Source organism: Acanthaster planci, linkage group LG03 (assembly GCF_054643075.1).
Source record: "Acanthaster planci isolate LZ-2023a linkage group LG03, COTS_SCS, whole genome shotgun sequence".
Classification (NCBI taxonomy): Eukaryota; Metazoa; Echinodermata; class Asteroidea; order Valvatida; family Acanthasteridae; genus Acanthaster; species Acanthaster planci.
The window spans coordinates 14,549,352-14,570,131 of NC_141779.1; the positions used below are offsets into that span (position 1 = coordinate 14,549,352).

General features: G+C 39.3%; 2 protein-coding genes across 6 annotated transcripts in view; one reads left to right on the forward strand and one right to left on the reverse strand.

The window, feature by feature from the left end:
• The window catches only part of LOC110990562 (CTD small phosphatase-like protein), a 35,217-nt gene extending 19,690 nt beyond the window's left edge, over positions 1–15,527 (forward strand). For both annotated transcript variants that reach the window (XM_022255624.2, XM_022255616.2), the window contains 5 exons: positions 2,785–2,841; positions 4,331–4,423; positions 5,005–5,103; positions 6,342–6,428; positions 7,749–15,527. In XM_022255624.2, the coding sequence (XP_022111316.1) occupies positions 2,785–2,841; positions 4,331–4,423; positions 5,005–5,103; positions 6,342–6,428; positions 7,749–7,886 (474 nt within the window). In that variant the 3' untranslated portion in view covers positions 7,887–15,527. The remainder of the gene's footprint in view (positions 1–2,784; positions 2,842–4,330; positions 4,424–5,004; positions 5,104–6,341; positions 6,429–7,748) is intronic.
• Positions 15,528–16,483: 956 nt separating this feature from the next.
• The window catches only part of LOC110989333 (advillin-like), a 51,824-nt gene continuing 47,527 nt past the window's right edge, over positions 16,484–20,780 (reverse strand). For all 4 annotated transcript variants that reach the window (XM_022253665.2, XM_022253645.2, XM_087134946.1 and 1 more), the window contains one exon: positions 16,484–20,169. In XM_022253665.2, the coding sequence (XP_022109357.2) occupies positions 20,056–20,169 (114 nt within the window). In that variant the 3' untranslated portion in view covers positions 16,484–20,055. The remainder of the gene's footprint in view (positions 20,170–20,780) is intronic.

Consider the following 20,780-nt stretch of genomic DNA (forward strand, 5'->3'; position numbering starts at 1 on the left):
GAACAACACTTGCCCCAGATCTCTCGGCATCCATGATTATTATGATTATTGAACTTAGGCCTACTGCATGCATGCAGTCTTTTATTTGGGAAAGAAAATCATTGTGCTTCCAATTATATGCCTCTCAAAAATAGGGTCGGTACACATAGGTCAGAATTTTTGGGGGGGGTCAATTTTTTTTTGTGGTGAGTTAATGGCATGAATGGGGATGGCAGCTTCCAAAATTCTCTCAAAAAGAGATGAACACCTGTCTTAATCTGTGTAGAAATTTCTTGAGTTGACAGTTCACAAGAATTATGGACAATTCACACATTGCTTACTCAGGCAATCACAACAGCAAACTGGCTAACAATGTCCATGTATTGCGCGGTAAGTGTGTATAATCATTTTTAATGCATCCAGGCGATAAACCTTGTACCGTGGCAGGAAATCTATTGAAACACACTTGCTTCAAGTACGAGCAAAACATCCTCAAATTAAACTCAAGAACACAGAAAATACATACATAAATAAGAGACCAAATTCTGTGAATTAACTTGCAGAAAACCTCTTGCAACATTGATTTTTTTTTCGACCTGTAGCTTTACGGTTGCATGCATGTACAGCCGATGTAGAGTAATCGAGCAGAACATGCAGCACATGTATAGACTGGTTCTGGTTGCTGTATTTCCATCATGCGTTCTTTTGCATGGGCGTGGCTTGATGGGAACCAGTGCAGCTTCATTAAATGCATTGAGATTTTCCCACGTGTTCTCACCACTGCGTCTGCAAAACGTGAATGGGAACTCTGGAAATTACGGAAGCTTCTTTTCAAACATTGCAAATATAAGTAGGAATACGCATAATAACAAGCATTTTAGCTTGAGAAAAGGTTATTGAAAGATGAACGGGCACAGCTACCAGAAGTCAGAATTTTAATTGCTCTAGTGAAAATATTCTTTGCCCCGGGCTATCGGACCGGCGATTTGTCACAGGCTGCTTCTTACTCTCTTCCATCCTTTCTGAGTAGGGGAATATTGTACAGATGGTTGGTGCAGTCTCAGGTTGTGCACTAGCGCTCCACACCATCTGTGAGCATTACTTGATGTTATCAAAAATATCAATTTGTAGTCAGAACGTGTTTGTACTATAGTCAGTAGTTGGATGAATTTGTGGAAGGCAGCATTGTACCGTACACAATTATAGAAACATGAGACATTCACTCTTCTGTCTAAAAGTACATGTATATCTGTTGACTCTAGTATACTACTAGTATGTAAAACACTTTGAAGATACACACACTTGTGCATTGTGTGTACAAACATTACGCATTACATTATGTATGGCAAAAAAACTTCATTGAATGATAGGAGCACCTTTGATTAAAGTTGAAATGTGGTGTTCCCTTTTTTTTTGTCAATTTGGAAACATTTACAGGTTAAGTCTCTAAATTTACACACACTGTACTGTTCACGGGCATAATACACTATACATTTGTGTCTGATATAAATTACTTTTGGTTTTTTACATAATACATACACATTCAGAGTGATTCAGTCTTGAAAATACAACTTATTTTGTTGACAGCTTCGGGAGTAAGAAATGAAAAATATGTGTGTGGTTTAGTTCCATTGTTAAAGTGGCAAGCATGCATGGTGATTGGTTGTTTGTTCAATTAGCAATTTAGACTTCTTCAGTGGCAACTTAGGTGAGAAATATTACTGCACAATGGCACTTCAATTAAACTTAAACATACATGTTAATGAACGTGATCACTATGAATTATGTACATGCATGTATTCACAGCACACATGCACATGTACATGCTAATTACGGTAGACTCACCCATGCCAGAATATCTCTTTTGTATGTATGGTTCTGAAAAGAACCATGTGCTTCTTTTCTGAACCACACATACTCCTGAAAGATATACATGTATCCTTGCATTGGTGCTACTGCAAACCTCAACGAGTAACTTGCTTCGGTACCTTCGCCATGAAAAGCTTCAAAACTCTGCATCACATTATTGCTTGCTTGCACATAACATATACTGGACCCAGTATCCTCCACATTCAAACATACTCGTATATGGACATGTACAGGCGACTGTTTGATAGAAGAGAAATCAAAAACTGCAATGTACGTGTACGGTTATATTTCTGAGGGGCATTTTCATGTACAGTACATGTTTGTTTGTCTAATACATGTATGTACAGTATGTTTGACATCTACAATGCATACGTGTACATGTAGCACATACATGTATAAAATAGTGACGTGCATGTACAATGGGGACTCCCCCCAAAAAATCCCGGAATATGAATTGCACAAAACAACACACAAACCATTCAGGATTTTCCATTACAAAAGATGTGATACTATAAACGTGATGCCTTGTGCCTTTGTGGAATTTGTTTTTTTGGGAATTATGTAAGCAAGACATGTACTGTACAGTGTGACAACAAAGTTTTCCTCATTTTCTGTGGGAGTAATGTGTTATCTCTTCCATTGTTTTTGTCTATCCAGTTTGACTTTGCAATTTTATTAAGCAAATTAATTTCCATGAGACAGCAACCGAATACGACATACCCTGTGTGTTTTTCTGAGGAAAAAAATGGATGCACTGGACAAGAGGGATTTACCCAGGACCTTGTTTGTGAAGCTTGAGAACTCTATCTCTAATCAGTATTTACCCGGACTGCTTTGTTAGTCCTTCCCAGTAGCCCAGATAATTCACATCTGTTTGCTGGGGAATTCATGAATAATTGATTAACACACTTTCCAATGGGTTTGTTCTCCTTGCAGCCCATTAGCAATGCAGATTTTATTGTTCCTGTAGAGATTGACGGCACGGTCCATCAGGTAAGGGAGCCAGGCATTTCTGCTAAAAGGAGCATGAAAAAAATGAAAATTAATCTCAAATACCAGTACCTGCCAGGAGTAGACATCTCCTTGCATCGAGTTAAAGAAAGTCACCTTTTCCAATTTCATTGAAAGTAGTTAAGTCTTTAAATGATGGCTTGTTTTATGTATGGGAGAAGAATGATTGATTGCTGTCTAGATTTTCCGGTCTGAATCCAACCTCTCCGTTTGGATCACTATGATGAATCTATTCCTTTACATTTTATTTTGAAAGGTGGGGGGGAGGAATCGGTCTTGCCCAGGGCTTCATATCGCATTCAAGCTTGTGATTTGTTGCCCACCGCCACAGATGCGAAACATCGTCTCTCACTTGATTGCCCCTCACAAAAGCTGTATTTCTGGCAGTGCTGGCATGGCTGTGCAGAATTTGCTGGTAATCACACAAGCCCAACAGCAACCTGTTCATTCTGAAATTCAGCTGCGTGGGCTTGCCCTGGCTTTGCCCTTGTTGATTTCCAATAATATCTAGGTCTACCCTGGTACCCCCAGGCGTTATTGTGTGCCCAGTTGAAATGTGCACTTATGCAGTTTTGTACACTAGAAGAGTGCGTACATATTGTTCATGGCAGCTCTTTTGTGTTCCTGTTGTGTACTTTTCAAGAAGAACTAGACCTTGACTTTATGACTCGGATGACTGTTTTTGACCCTGCAACATTCGTCTGTTAATATCTGGCCTGTCAGGCTTTGTTGGTGTTCATGATGTAAAAGAACAGATGGACATTATTTTACAGGGTTTAGATAGTTGCTGAAGAAAGTGATGCTCTCCCTTCCATCAAGGAACATTTTCTACAGGCTGGCCCACGGTTTGCCAGAAGTGAAATCTGAATCATTTAGGAGCAAGTTCAATATTCAGACATGGCCCAAATAAAGCAGGTCGTATGCCATTGATAGCATCAATTCACGTGTGGGTTCTACAGGTATCAGTGTAGCTGTGAACATGTTCAAACTGGTCCAATCTCAGGTGCTTTGTTCTGGAATGAACCTTGCTCTTTTGAACTGGGTCATTGACAGCTGGCATGAGCAGCGACTCGGGGCCGAAAAAAAAAAAAATTGTCGCTGTTTTGGCACTGCGGGGAAGGGTGGGAGCAGATATCTCCTCCCCTTTTTCCCAGTTTGCCCACCCCTGCTTCATGGATGCAGTGCCAAGAATAAGTGGCTTATCATGCCCGTGTGTGCCACTTGTACCAGTATATTTTCAAAATATCTGCTGACACTGACCTTTGCCATGATGTTCACTGCGGAATCTTTCCAGTACATGTACATGAACATGCATAGCAGAATGATAAAGAAATGATTGAATTTCCTGTGCTTTTCTACACAGGTACATGTACCTGTGGCTCGTCCCAGGTACGTGTATTTACAAAGAGAAGTCTACTTTGTATTCATGCCTGTATCCAACAGCCTTTTGTTTTTTCCTATTCATCCGCAGGTGTATGTTTTAAAGAGACCGCATGTGGACGAGTTTTTAAAACGAATGGGCGAGCTCTATGAGTGTGTTCTGTTTACTGCAAGTTTAGCAAAGGTATGGTTGAAAGTGAAAGAAGATACCTCAGTATGTATAGTTTTGCACACAACAAATGTCACGGTGGCTTTTCAGCTGAAGGCAAAGCTGGATGTCGGAGTACACATGCAAAGTTCCACGAAATGACCACAAAATGAGGGAAATTGACAAGGGTTGGGGTGGTGTCAAAGTCTGCAAGGGAAATGAGATCAATCACAAACTGGCATTTTCAGGGCAGCTGCTAACTAAATGTGGCAAGGAGACGTTACCCAGAATCCTGTCAGGGTGATTCAAATGATGTCAAGGCAGTACAGACACAAATGTATGAACCAGTCTGCCGCATTTGTATGTACACGGTGAATGTATGGCACATATATCCACCCTACTCATCAAATTTACAGAAAAAAGCTCTTTCTCTGGTAAGACTACAAAGCAAAATGTAAGACATCTGTTAACAGATGTTGATGCTTCCTAAACTGAAGTACATTGTACATGTAAACCACATATAGAAAAATATTTGAATAAAATAAAGAATCCATGCTTGTACATGTCATATTTATAAAGACTGCTGGCTTTTTTTTTTTATTTCTCTGATTTGACAGTATGCAGATCCTGTGGCAGATCTTTTGGACAAGAGTAGTGTGTTTAGGTCGCGGCTCTTCAGAGAATCCTGCGTTTTCCACAGGGGCAACTACATAAAGGTATGAGGACCACAAGTCTCGGCCAACACTTGGGCAACTGCATTCCACCTGCTGATTTAGCTCAGAGACTTTTTAAAGACCTTTTAAAGTTGTTTGCTGTGGTTACCTTAGACTTTCCGTGAGACAGACGCTGAACATTCTCAGAAATTAGAGAGGGTTTTGCACACGAATGGTTATGCGTATGCATGTGTTTTGCTGTTAATGTTGTTGGTCTTTTTTTGTTTTGTTTCTGATATAAATATCTGACACTGAAAATTGCACTCTCCAATGAAAACCTCAGACATGCATGCATCTTGCTTCAAAACACTCTAAGATTCTGATTCACTCCATTTCAATTTTGTCATGCATAACAGAAGGGACAAAAAGAACAGGGAGAGAATGCTGTTTTACATTGTCATGCAGCAAACAAAATGTCATTTGTACATGAGCAGGTAGCATGTTGATTATAACCATAATGACACCAAAAGACACGCTAACTGATGACCTGCCCTGCCAGACCTCATCGCTGAAATCATTGTGATGCGCTTGCACTTAAATGAAAAACTTGCTTCAGTGACGATGGTCACGGTTAAAGTGCACATGGATTGGCTGTTCTGACAGCTTCGGTGATGGGGGGTTGACCCTATGTATTTACTCTTGCAGAGAAAACCCACAATAGTGTGTTTTGGTAGAACATCCGGCCTTGAAACCACCCGGGCAGGAAATGGACCGTGCAGGTCCGATATCCTGAAAGCCAGAATGCTGTTCAGATATTGGGTAGGATGCTGTGAGTTAGGGGTGGGTAGTCACAAAACAGACACTTATAGGTAATAACTAACAGCTTGTGACGATAGAGGGCGCACTGTGAGAACTGTAGGAAATGGCTTGCACAGCTCCGTTGGTATCAATATTGATGTTTGTGATAGCAAATGAAATTCAGCCGTTTGTCCTCTTAAAGCTATTAGTAAATGCGATTGGCTCGTATTTGTACGCCACAAGTGCATGTGACACAGGTTTATTGCATGTTTTAGTACATGGTTACAGGAATGTACTTTGCTGGAGATGTGTTGTGGTTGAAAATATGTGATAAGCACTATAAAATGAGATCTTGAGCTATGCTTGCCACACATGGCTAGCAGAATGCTATGTTGGGGAGTTGCAGGTTTGAATTTTTCAGAATTTTAGACTCAACCCAACCTCAGTCTCCCCCAGGAGTCATGAATCAAATTGGAATCCCTTATTTTGTCTCTTTTGTTTAGGATTTGAGTCGACTGGGCCGAAAATTAGAACGAATCATCATTATAGATAATTCACCCGCTTCGTACATCTTCCACCAAGACAACGCGGTAAGAATAACTCCAGTATGTACATGTATGACCCCCAAACTGCCTTATTTTGGCAACATTGCCGTTTACGAATGTTATTGCTTATAACAGTCATTTTTCTCAAGGTTCCATGGTGTCAAAGAAACAAAGTGTTCCTTGTTGCATTAAAAATTGATTGCGCCGGACACAGAGTTTCATAAGATTTCACCATGAAGTTTTATTCAGGTATGTGGGTCTAAAATGCGTCGTTTTCACAAACCCACTTCCACTACTGCCTTCCCATTAATGTCAAGGTCCAATGGGTGACTTCAGTGTACATGTATGTATGTGGTTTCTGCCTCCATACTTCAACATGAAAAGTCTACATGTTCAGACATCAGTGACTTTTTTGCATTTTTTTTTCTCTCCGGAGATCGGACTGTTGTTTGTGGTCAAGATACACCGTGAATATTTAACGTGAATTTTTCGGAGACAAAATTCCAGTCATGTTGTTCTCTTTCCGGGGTTGTTCCTGGAAAGTGTTGTGGTTATACAGTGTACAACTTTGCTCCAAAATGTTGTATAGCAAATTTGCTATACAGTTTTCTTTTTGTGTAGCAAAAAAATTGATTTTGCGTAGCAATTATTTAGTTATGTATTGTAAGTACAAACCAGTTAATTAAAAGTTAAAAACTGGGCGTTTTGGTGGGTCAGGTAGGGAAGATCGGTTTTTTTTTAATGTGGCCTACAAATACGCACAGCCAGAGGAAGACCAAATTCAGTGAACTCCCGTTGTACATCCTACTTGAGGGACTTTGGTTATTTGAATTTGACATTATGTTAGAGTTGAAACAGTTCATGCAAGTTACAATACACCTGCAGCGTTGCTACGTTTTGTCACCAGCCATGTGCATGCAATCAATCCTGGTCAGTAAGCCTGTGCTCGTCCACAACAGGCTTCAAGAGCAACGGCTGCATCTATTGTTAGTGTGTCTCCATGTATTTTTAATGGAGCAAAGACATAGACCTAGCTCAGAGACCTTTGTCAGGGAAATGTTTTTAAATGACTGCACACTACTGGGATATTGGGCCAATAGTGGCAGAAATTTATTGCCACCTGTTGATTTAAATGACGGCCACCTGGCTTTTCTTTGGCTCGCCCTGGTGTCTTCTTGCCCAAAATGATCTCCTCCGGTGCTTGAAATGGACAACGTTTGGCTCAGATGAGAAGTGACAAGAACAATCCTATGATACTGCTAAAGAAGAGCTCACCGGGGCATAGATTCCGTCGCTTAGATCAAATCTGTACAGTGGAGATGGAACTTGAACCGATCTGTTGACTTTGTGTGCTTGCCCCCCTAGATTCCTGTGTCATCGTGGTTTGATGACATGAGTGACAAAGAACTCTTGGATGTCCTTCCCCTCCTAGACCGTCTAGCCAAAGAGGACGACGTCTACAAAATCCTCCGAAAGGAAAACCACAACCATATAGTCGCATAGCACCCTGTCAGTAGGCTTCAGTCTTTATTTTCACTTGTTTTTTTTTTTAAATAAAGCTCAACAGTATTTTGTATTAATGATATGGATCGAATAGGCACCTGGGTTAACCTGAACATTACCAGACATGAAATAGTCGTATTGCTGTGTATGCTGTTTACGAATGCATCTTTGACTCTTTTTTTTTCTCTCGCGTGCATTGCATATATGCCTTCATTATCGCTTGTGACACAGATGATAGCGTACTTGACTTTTTCATGGGGCAGTCGATTTACTTAAAGAAGCGCATTTTAAAGTAGACTATTTTTCTCCCCTGCTGGATTTCCGTGTTGCTGTAGCTAGGAAGTTTGGCCCAGATCAGTACATTGGGTCTCCGGCAGTAGCCGATCAGGAACTGTGAAACGGGCCTCTCCCTTTTTTTCACTAGATTCATTCACGTCCACACCGAGACAGTAGGATCTAGGCGCCAAGTAGAACAGTTTGAGGACACTAATATTTACCTTTTCGGGGCACTGGAACGGGTCACTGGTGGGGCACTGGTGGGTTGGGGCAAGCCTCTGTCATGCTGGGCAGGCACCTCTCGCTAGTTGACGTACATGTAACTCAGAGGACCCTATGATCAAATTGTGGGTTTGTGATTGAACATAATGTGCTCCCCCCCCCGAGTAACATTGATATTTTCCACTAGCGGAGAGCTCATCTTTAGGATGTGTTAGCAGGTGGTGATCCAGATCCTGTAGCACCTTGGGCCGTGTCACATAAAATAACTTCACTTTTGTCCTTGAAGGAAATTCAAGGGGAAAGACGCAAACCCCAAATACCACGAAATGCCACAAAGCAAGAACAAATTTATTTTTCTTGCAGACTATTTTTTTTTTTTTTTTGCAAATGTATTCACCGGTCTTGAAAAAAAAACCCCAGCTAATTTTTGTGGGATTGTTTCTCCAGGGCACTGCTCATAACTTTCAGTGTGTGCTCTCCAATATCCATGATAACTCAAGCAGGAGTTTGAGTTATAAAGGTCTGTTCGTGGTTGAAGAATCCTCTTGAACAATGTGAGGCAAGTTTTCAGTGGGAGAGGGGGGGTCATCCACCAAAAATACTGTATAAAGTTTTTTAATTGAATTATATGAAAAGGATAAATTTAATCGGAATGTAATGTACTTTGGGATTGGTATATGGTAATGCATTTAGCATAGTGATGATATTACAGTAGAGAAGTACATACAGGAGAGGATTTGTACTTAAAAATGGAGTGTGTTTCAAAATTACGAATGAATTTAACCCCAGTTCAGCACACCAGTTTTAATTTTGTATGATTTTTGTAATGTTTTGTTAGCCCAGAGAATTGATACATACATGTGTTTACATTTTGAGGAGGAGATTTAGATTTATATGTACATGAACCGTACAAAATGAAAAGATGATCTGTCATTCATGTCTGCAGCTTAGCAATGAACTGCAGAAGGATTTTCTTTCTTTTCATGGGGTGAGAAAATGTGTGCTAAGACTGGAGTCCAAACTATTTCATGGAAAGAAAAAAATCAATTGGGCACAGCTCAGGAAGGGACTTTCTGTAAGTGTGATGTGGTATTTATCACTCACCTTACATTCATTTACGGCTGAAGACAGCTGTCGGAAATATCAAACCATGAGTTACAATTTTTTTTAATGAGGCATTTTATGAAACGTGTTCAATTGTTATTGGTATTGTTTTTTTTAACAATACGTTTTCTGCTGTGGATTTTGCTCTTGGCGTTGAACTTTGCGATCATCTGCAGCTTTCACTTTTGTGAACTTCTCCTTACAAAAGGTAATCCAGGGCATGACGAGTCCATGCTCATGGAGATGCGGGTCAGTGCTTGTATTTGTGTTTTAGACTGATCAGAGAGTAAAGACGGTCCGAATTACTCAGCTTTGGCTTGAAATGATATGAGACTCTATAGGAAGTGACTATAGCCAGTACCATTGTATCGTGTATAATTTCAAGCCGCAGCCAAGTATTTTGGACGTGGCTTAAGGCCGTGTCAAAAACATTGGCAGCTGTAGACTGAAGTAACGTGTGCCCACGAGGGAGCCACTGGCTAGCGGAGTTCTACAGCCGCTCCCCTGGACGTGTCCATTACTCCCAGGTCCCAGCCAGTCAATTTGGACGTACGGCCCAGTAGAAGTCAGAGCTGAGCTCGGTGGGATTTGGGAGTCTTGGCATGAGTTAAGTTCGGAAAAATAACAGCTTTGGTACCAGATTACCCCCCCAAAAAGCAAGTCTCGTCCAAGTCTCATCAAGACAAGGTTGCTGGATGCTTGATTTTAGTCTAGAAAACACATTTGCACTTGATGTAGTTTGTACATATGAAAAAAGTATATATACATATATATGAATGTAAATTGGTGTGGCCTGTTCTGCAGAAAAACCATAAAAATTATTTTTCCTACTGATTTTTCTATGAGAAAGAAAAATACGAAAAAAAAAAAATAACACGGGGGAGAAATTATTAATAGCAGTTTATTGTTGATTGTTGTGGGATTTTTGTCTTTAGAAACCTGTGAATGATTTTTTTTATCAGAGAGTGAGACCACAGAAGTAGCATTGTTCGGTTTGGTGTTGAGTACCCCATAGGACGCTGTTCGATGACATATATGTATTTTCCCTGTGGAATGTGTTTAAGGACTAATAATGAACATAGGCATAACTAGTATAGAAATTTGGTTTGCTTAAACCTACTCGATCAGAACTCTCATCAGAAAAGGACAGAAATGGGGAAAGTACCAACCTCTAGAAAAACTACAGACTGTAGGAATGTAAGGGGGTTGTAGTCAGTTTTGTCAATTCTGTTGCTGGAATGTTGTCTCCAACCAAAAGGACTTGAAATCAGAATAGTTCTAATTCCTGTAGCAAAGAAGGCCTTTAGTCTATTGGCAACATACTCTGTAGTCAGAAACAATGGCTGCCCTCACTTGATAGAGTATTTCTCACTAGATCTGTCAAGAGGTGCGCTGTGTAATTAAGTGACATAAAAGATCCCTTCAACAGAACAAAACTGATGGTTCATTTACAGAAATATTTTTACACAACAATGCTGTTTTGACTGGAATGTTGTCGGGTTTCATCTCAAGTCCTGTCTTCCAAAGAGAGAGTTGAGTCATTCACTTGCAACGACTCGAGTCGAGTCAGTGAGCCATATGGGATTGGAGTTTGAGTTGCTAGGAATTTAGACTTGCATCAATGAGTACACAGAAACAAGTAGCTCTGTAAATATCAGCAGTCCCATTACAGCACTGTACCTAGAGCTATGGAATTTCTGAACTTCCGGGCTTTCCTGTTTGTCCCCTGATGAGAGAACTGAAAGATTCCTTTCCAAAAAAGTTGACATTTTACCAGAAAATACCTTTTTATTACCAAAATTGTATTTATCATATTTGTGAAACATCCTTTATTGAATCTGCGTGAGTAGCAAGTTTCTGTAATATAATTTCTTTTCTTTACTAAATATCCAGAAGTAGAGAACAGACCTAGAGCCAAGTACATACAGCACCAGTCACCTATAAATCTTAATGCATGTATGACAAAGTACACACATATAATTTAGCCCAGTATATTAACGTGAAAGTGTACCATAAACAAAGGTAAATTAGTTATTGCCATATTCTTAACAGGAACCTTTTTTAGCCCTTCGACCTCAATCTTCCAAGAAACTTGATGGAATAAGTTAACCAATTGATCAGTAACGAGAAAAGAATTCTTCTCGGCCATGCTCCCTCATTTTTTCATATTCCATCATGTATACTTTTAAATTGATGTTGAACCAAAGAAAACGTGGTCTTAAATTTGTTCAGTTGTGTAAATTTCTCTTTTTAAAAAATTTTGTTTGAAAGTATCCTTACTTATCCAATTTCCGTAATCTGCCGTTTATTGTAATCACGCTTACCTTCATACTCAGTTGCATTTTTCTTTAATGCTTGTGTACGACATTTTTTTTTGGTTTCAATCTAATAAGCATCACAGTGAAATCACATTTATGACATGCATGTACTTCTGTAAAAGACGTGTCTTTAATCCTGCTACCCCTTCCGAAAAATATTTTAAAGGCACTGAAGAATATCTTATAAACCAAAATCAAGTGAGCATCTTACCAGAAGGTAGAAACACAACAGCAGTGTCTACACGGGGAAAAATCATTTCTGTCGGAGTTCTCATTTGTGGATTAACAAAGCGGGATAGATGTTAAACACCTGTTGTAACAAATTGATTCCATTTACAAAAAGCTGTGTCAACCCCCTCAAGGTGAAATCGACTACGTGGCAACACACCAGTTGGTCATTCTATAAATTTGGGATCCAATTTCTTCCCGTCCCCCGTTACATCTGACACATGATTTATGAGGTAACACAAATTACCTGCCAAAAAAAGATAGCTTGAAATCATTGTCAGTGTATCCCTCGTCGAATTACACAGGTCAGGTGAGACAGGGACAGAAAAATATGTCACACCTGGGACGCCAAATTTATAGTATGACCCCTGTGCAAAACAGCAAACGAGTTACACCTGATGCCCTTGTTTGATACTCCGTGACAAATTTGATTTCAATCATGTGTCATATTGTCCCAAATGTTCACCATATTGTATGAATTTTTCGTTTAAGTAATACGCCATTATTTACATTACATAGCTTAAAACCTCTTAAACTTCGGCAGTTGCATTGGCAGTTGCAGTTTCAGTCATGTTATTAATGATCAGCAAAGGTAATGACTTCCTTATTCATGGTCAGAGAGCCTGCATTTGGGGAAGTTTTCGAAAGTGCTCGTTTGAAAATTGGACCACAAAATCAGTAGAGTTTCTGCACCACAATTGGAACAGAATGCAAAACGCTCTTAAGATGCACTTGCCTGTCGTTCATTCTAGTCATTTCATTTCTGTTTATTACATCAGCAACAACTTCCAATTTTAAAACAATGAAAAATGCCCTGTCTGCAGATTGTGTGCCCATTTCATTTGCATGTATATGAGGACTTACCAGTATACTTTGCTGTGCCTATCTGTAATCAAGCTAGTCTAGGACAACAGCATTAACAGTTGGTTTAAGTACAGCTTGGGCTTAGATATTGAAGTAGTATCATGTTCCGGTATGTCTGTGCATTTCTTTTTTTTTTCTGGGGAAAGTATCTATTAGGTTAAGGGTGCACATATAAAAATAAGGGTTTTGTGTTTTAGGCTGCATCCGAATCTGTTGTCTAGAGCTATGTCTATGTCTACGTCCATTGGAAATGTGTGGAGAATAGACCTAGCCATAGCTCTGGAAGCCCGTTTAGGACATGGCCTTAGTCTTCAGCAAATTTGGTACTTTTTGCCTGTGAAACTAAAATTGTACATTTTACAATGATTCATACTAACAGAATGTCACGAGAGTTGAACAGATGCTCTGACGTTTTGAAAATAAGGACTTTAGCTTTGCATGTTGGCCTTTGTGATTCGTAAGGTTGTACGAAGAAAGACTCCATGGAAAGCTAAGAGAAATGAAGATTGAACCCGAAGGTTATGCCAACAACCTTCCCGTTGGACCTTGGGTTGGATTCTTTTATTTACTGAATTCCTGTGTTGACAATGTTGGTTAAACTACTGGTGTACTGACCTCGCATCGTCACACTTGAGGTCAGTTTTATTGTCTGACTTTGTTGTCAATTTGGTTTCATTTTTGCTCTTCGGAGTTCTCAAGAGGCTCCAGATTTGTCTGATCCCAAGAAACCGTGGTCTGACATGTTACGCAGAGGCATGTCGTGAAAAACTATTGTGTATTTTCTTACGTTACTGGACAAAATTGAGAAGATCCTTAATCAGAAGAGGCCTGGGCCAAACTCCACAGGGCTTCTTCAGCTGACCTGATGCAGATTTATCAGGTATAAATCTACGGTGAGGGTGCACATGGCTGGTTGCCCATGTGTTTGCAAAATTTGGTTGGTTTGGCATTAGCTCACGTTGTGATCTTGTGATCAGAGTGGGAGCACTTCAAATATTTATGAAAAAAAAAATTAGGGTTGTTTCTTGTCACTGCCCTAACAGATATAGTGACTCTTTGAATTATGATTTTTATGTGGAAACTGGTACAGATTTAGCAAACGGAGAATTGACCTCTGTAGTGTGTAAGCTGATTGATTCTGTAGTGTTACATAGTGCCCCCGAACAAAGATATCGACATGAAAAGAGCCACCAATATAAGGCTGGATAGCTGAGTTGTACAGTATTCCAGGGGTCGCAGGGTTCAAATCCTGCTTCAGTCAATTTCTTTGTTCATCTTTGTTACATTTCACATTGTTTCAGTGAATTGAAAACTTGAATTGAAACAAATTGCAGCTCTTGTACAAACTACAAAGAAATTCCATACAGGCGATTCACAATAGTGCGCCACCAAGAGTTTGCAACGCGTTGGCCAACCATAATGCGTGAAATTTGTCGACCCTTTCCAAATGCGCATTGGGTCAACAAATTTCGCGCATTGTGATTGGCCAATGCATTGCAAACTCTTGGAGGCGCACTATTGTGAATCGCCTGTATTGAAAATTGTTATTCTGTACCTACCGTGCAACCCCATACAGCCAAACACTACTTGCAATTTTAGTCATCTGAGTTTTAAAAGTGTTCTGCATTGCATTTCCCACTTGTGAATTTTTATGCACGAGACTTTTTGGTTTTTTTTTTTTCTCTCCATTAATCAAACTGTACAGTAAAACGTGAATTAACACAACATATATATTTTTATGTAGAGGCAATAATGTTTAACCCTGAGGATGTTCTGAGTTAATTTGGGTTCGGTGTGTATAGTATTTTCTAATAAATTTTGGACAAAAAAAATGGGGGAAGAAAAAAAAATTTACCAGTAAAACTCGTGTATATATACCAAATAGCAAAACTCTGTTTTACTTTCTTGGGTGGATTGCGTTCTCCTCATGTTTGTTGGACGTTTTTTGTAACGTGTACACTTCCACAGAAATTGAGAAAAATGTAATGAGAGACATGTAAAATTAGATTTACCTTGAAATGTTTTGTAGTAGACTTATGGGTACCCGTACCATGGAAGTTACTTCTCTTGGAATTTTACTTCTAGGGCTCGCAAGTTGAGTAACTTTTTCCCGTTGAATACTTCCTGTGGGTTGGTTTTTTTTTTTTTTTTGCATGTGAAATGAAACGAGATTTCATCCGTTTCGGTGCATGTTCCCAGTGATTTCTTAACCTCCAAATTCCCAGGAATTTTGAAGGGAACAAAATTGAACCAGTGCATGTTACGGTACATTGTATGGAGATGTTTAATGCTTTTGTTGTCACTGCCGGTTATTCTAATCTTCCTTGTTTGCGCAAAGTATTGAAAAGAGTGGGATTCATTCATCTCCCACTGAAATTACTTGAGTTTTCTATCCCAACCGGTGGAGTTCACGCGTTTGATTCTGCAACTTGCAAAACAAGGACAAGAAATGTAACTTCCAAAATGGCATCTTCTGAACCTAGTATTAAAATAGGCAATTGTATCACAAACCAGTTTTGTATAATAGCTGGATTTGTTGGTGGAATTTAAGTGAAGCTTGTATTTGTTCATACACTTGAAATCCAAATCAAGGGATGCATTTGAATAAGAGTTTGAATCCAAAATCAAATTGCACATGGTTTGGCTTGTTACTTTTTCTTCCGAGTGATGGTGTTTCCCCATTCATGCATTGTTACAATATTGGAGAAAAAATAGATGCTGAAATTACCAAAAAAGTAGTCTCGACCAAACAGCAACCTCTGGTATGTCAAAAATGAATTACAGAAATAGAAAACATTTAGTTTACGTGAAGTATTTCAAAATAACAAATACGTAACCGTTTCAAAAACATCATAAATTTAATGTTTACCCCATTAATTGTGAAGCCAAAATAACTAAAAAGTTCCTGCGTTTCCCTGCCCACAAAAATCCCCTTTTGGCCATTTGCGCTCCCAGGCTGATTGGATGTCATCGCCAGAACGATACACGTACAGTGTACATGTACATAGTGCACAGTACATGCAGCATCGCACGCAACAGACCACTTTGTGTGTGATGTAGCTTGGCCCACCGGCAAACCTTGTCTCAGTTCAAGATAGAAATTAAGACACAATCCTACCGTTTATTTCTTGAACTTAAACAGTGTTTGCCCGTTGGCCAAGCTACATGAAACACAACGTGGTCAATCATGTGCGATACTTCATGTACTGTGTGCTACGTACATGGACAATGTGCATCGTTCTGGCAATGACCGCACTCCCAGGCTGATTGGATGATATCATTGCTAGAACGATGCAAGGGAAAATGCAGGAATTTTTTACTCACTTTGGCTTCACAATTAATGGGGTAAATATTAAATTATGGTGTTTTTGAAACAGTTCCATATTTATTATTTTGAAATACTTTACGTGAACGAAATGTTTTCTATTTCTGTAACCCTTTAACATTCGTGAAAATCCAACTATGGAATTGCTTAATAACATTCATGATTGCAAACTAAATACATGTATAATGCAGAACTCCTCAAGCAAGTGCCTAGGCCACGTTGAAGCAAAAAAAAAATTCAAAGCGCACCACCGTGATGGCTCTGTTTATAATCAGCATGTTTCAAAAAAGTTTATTTCTGTCTCAAGGCACAAACTAATAGGCTTCTACGTAAACCAAACACATGCAAAGCACTACACTATCCCCCTGCAGGTATCTCATACTGCTACAGCAATACATTGTATTTCTTTTGTACCACTGCTTATGATCAAGTGCATTGGCATTACAACCAAGACAAAAACTTGCACCACCGAAAGTTTCTGTCAAATATGAACTGTATTTAAGACGAATCAGGTGAGAATTCGTGTAAGGCAGCTTTCACATATTCCATCCAGCTACAAATGTTCTACGAAGGAATGTGTTGTGAAGAAGGCACAGGTGCTGAGATGTAAGAAAAATCAGGAGTTTTTTGCATTTTGCAGCAAACGGTTTTGACTAATGGAACAGAACTAGAACGTATCTTTCCTAATTGAGGTATTTGAGAAATAGCAATCACTATTTATCTGAGAGGTCACTAAAAACCTCTGGCTGCACTGTGTGTACAAAGCTATATGTACAACTAAAGGGTGACTGGCTTTGGCGTGAAATACCAAGCAATGCAAAACCAGGCATGCAAGTGACTACATAGGAAAAACTCAAGACCAAAACAGATACTTTGAATGGGTACAAAATCAAAAATCAACACAAACAGATGTGAGTGAACTTGCCCCAAATTTTTGAAATCAATTGGCCATTATGCATCAGCCAAACGATCAGATCCATGTTCTGTGATCAAAGGCTCGCTTCTGACAAGAGGACTTCAAAAATATCAAGATGACCACTTATTTTTAGAATCGACGAGGTCCCACACGCATTTTGCCATGGCATTAGGCAAAACTGTGACTCACAAAAGTAATTACAAATTAAAAAACCACGCACAAAATATACAAACAAAACTAATCCACACTTTGTCCAAAAAAAAAGAAAGTTACTTGAGTGACCTGAAATGTCACAAATCTAAATTGGGAAAAAATGACAGGTTTTCCCAAGTTTCACTTTGAAATTCCAACAGAACTGTAACTGAAATTAGGACACGAATGAAGTACATTGCAATGACCATTCACCATGAAATTTTGCACAGGGGAATCCAAAAGCAGAATAACGGACTCATTCTAATGCCCGCCGAGCTTCAATATTCCTCTGAATATGGGAAAAAACATAGCAGTTACAAGTTTCCACCTTTTGTACAATTTCTCTCCGTGGAATTCAAAAATTTGTCATTTCCATGATAACCTTTGAAATTTCACGTTTCACTTTTCCGGCATCGGGCCTTGAATTTGTATATTAGAGAGTAGCAGTTCACTCAAACATATTACTATGTCATGTGAAACGAGTGTACTCGGATGTCAAGAGAAATCAGCCCATGTGAAAATTACAACTAAGTACAATGTGTTTTTACAGCATCAACTTTTGACTTGCACTTCTACAAATGTTGAAAAAAAAAGGTCATCCCCGAACAATACTAACCATGATCGAAAATCTGCGTAAATCTGATAATTTCTATGATACATGTGATTAAACAGCTGCAGCGTGCAGCATATAGATTCTCAGTAAAATCTGGCACTTATTCTGAAAATTCAATATTGTGAAATCCAAGGCAACAAGTGTAGGCGCGCCTTTGATGCTAAAAATAGTTGTCAAATCTGCATTTTATATAATATATGTTATAAGCAATTTCATATCTATCTATTCTTTCTAATAAGCTATCAAATTGCCATTATATTGCTATAGTATTTCATCTATCAAACAATATCTTATGATAAATAGACTGCTGATTTCAAAATATAACTCCAAAACCAAATATCCCCAAACCTTGAAACCATAAATTTCAAGCAATGCAATCACCTTGTTTGCCTACATGTTACCAGCTGTGCCAAAATGCATGGGTGAAATATACTTAGTCTCAATATCTCTAAAATAATCGTGTACAAAAGGCACTTCACTATTTAACACCCATGATGCAGACTCCACATTCGTGCAGTGGTTCAAGCTTATAACCAGCAATACAAAATTGTTCATGGGTACAAAGGCCCCACATCAGTCGTTCTCAAATATTTCAACGTGTGTGTGAGGGGGTGATTCTTTCTGCAGTTTTGCAACCTGCAGCTTTGAAGCCGTGCCTTCAAACATTCCATATCAGACAGTATAACTGACAGATGGCCAGCTCTACGGGGAAACCGCTCAGGCTAACAAACAGCATCTGAGCATCAGGGAATGGATTGGTGAGAAAGACACAAAAGGATGCAACGCTGTGAAAGACAGTGTGGGAATTTCCACAGTTTTGTCGCATCCCTTATGAGTAATCTGAATTTGTCTTTTATAACTGCAAATGAAAGGAATTTTAGAAAGCACAATATGTACTAGAAGGGTCACTAAATATCCCTTCACTCTTGGAAGGGACGAAGACATTCTCTACTATGCTCACAAACAAGTTGTATCAGCACTTCAAATGTTAAAATTATACAATCTACAACATGACACACCTTGCATTTTCAGAAATTGCCCATGTGCCAAAATTCACTGAGCAAAAGAAAAAAAGGGAATCAGCCTTCCTTTTTGAAAAACATTGCCAGCCAGACACTTCTTGCCTAAGGGTTGTGTCTGAATTGGGTATTTCTTGGCTGTCAGCTTTTTTTCCTGCCATGCACACTACGCAGTAATGAGCCGTAGCCGTTGACTGAAATGCACGAGTCCAGATGAGGCCACGACGTTGTGTCCAAGTCCGGTTCCCCGACTTCAACTTTCTGAAGCTAGGCAAACCATGTGGACAGGCACCAGACTGAACACAAACTCCAGCCGGGCCATAAACTTTCAAAGTCAAAAACGACTGCACATGCTTCATTCTAAACTAACTTCTGGCCTCTACAGCAAACATTTTGTCTTTTTCTCATACCTGAGCCATTTTTTAAATTTCCACAAAACTTGTCATGCACATACATTCATGGTTATTTCCACCATGCACCTCGAAAGAAAGAACTTGAAAAACAACATGATCCAAAACTGGCAGAAATAAACAGCTCCAATGGTTTCAATAACGCATCACATTAAAAATAACTTTTTCCTGCTTTTATGATATTTTCATCCTCAAAGAGCCTGTCATCAAATTTCAACATAATAAACGCGCAAGTCAAAGATTTAAAAGAAAAAAGCATAAATTTAAATCCCCTAAGAAACAAAATCATTCAGACTCCTGCAGCTTTGGGGGTAAAAAAATATTCCCCTCACAATGTTATCAAATAACATATCTGTGAGTTATAGCCATGTAGCGATTTTTTTTAAATAATCAATTGATGCAAAATACACTCACTGGTGCTCACCAGTTCTTTGTTTAAAACCAAATGCTACACAAACCCTCAATGAACCATCATTTGAGGAATATTCAACACAACTGCTGTTAATTGGCACCAAACCCTCCAATATGAACAAAAACAGTTTAAAGCTACTCCTTCAAAGAATTCCTAGCTCTTTGAGGATTTGACTACCACCTCGGTGCTGGATAATGATCAGATCGACGACTCACTATCACTATTTGCTCTAATTCTTTTCTCCCCTTGTGACTCTGGTGAGCATTTCTTTTAAAACAGCCCGTTGTCCTTTCGCAATTTGTTTCTTTTCCACCCTGGCAGCTTGACGTAGTCCGGAAATTTCATCTTGAAGACCTTCTCAAAGTCAGCAGCAGAGAGGTGATACTGAAACATACAATAAAGTTGGGCATTTGAGTTGTTCATTAGAGCATTAGGGAAAAAAGATAAGGAATTAGGAATAAAAGATTACATTAAACCACATTGGTATTGGTTCTTCATAATAAGAACCACACATTTTTTTCGTTTACATGAGAAGAGTTGTTTAGGGGCAAGCTTAGATAACAGAGTTTCACAAACTTTTCAACATCACTTCTGGAAAGCGCCAAGAATGGAACCTGCCAAGGGGTGCATTTTTACAATTGCAACCCCAAGCTGTTGCAGTTTTCAGTCAGCTTTCTCTTACACAAACTAGTTTGGGGGGCAAGCTTTGTCAATAACAGAGTTTCACCAGTTGTAGACATCATTTGTGATGCAGTATCAAAGAATGGAGCCTGTCAAGGGGTAAATCTTCACGGTTGTACCAATTTGCCGGTTTTGTTGGAGGACTGGGTTGGGTCAGAGGGTTGGGTATGGTTTGAGAATTGGGTTGGGGTGGAAGGCTGGGTCTGGTTGGAGAATCGGGTTGGGGTGGAAGGCTGGGTCTGGTTGGAGGATTGGGTTTGGTTGGGACGTTGGGTTGGGTTGGAGGACTGGGTTTGGTTGAAAGATTGGGCTGG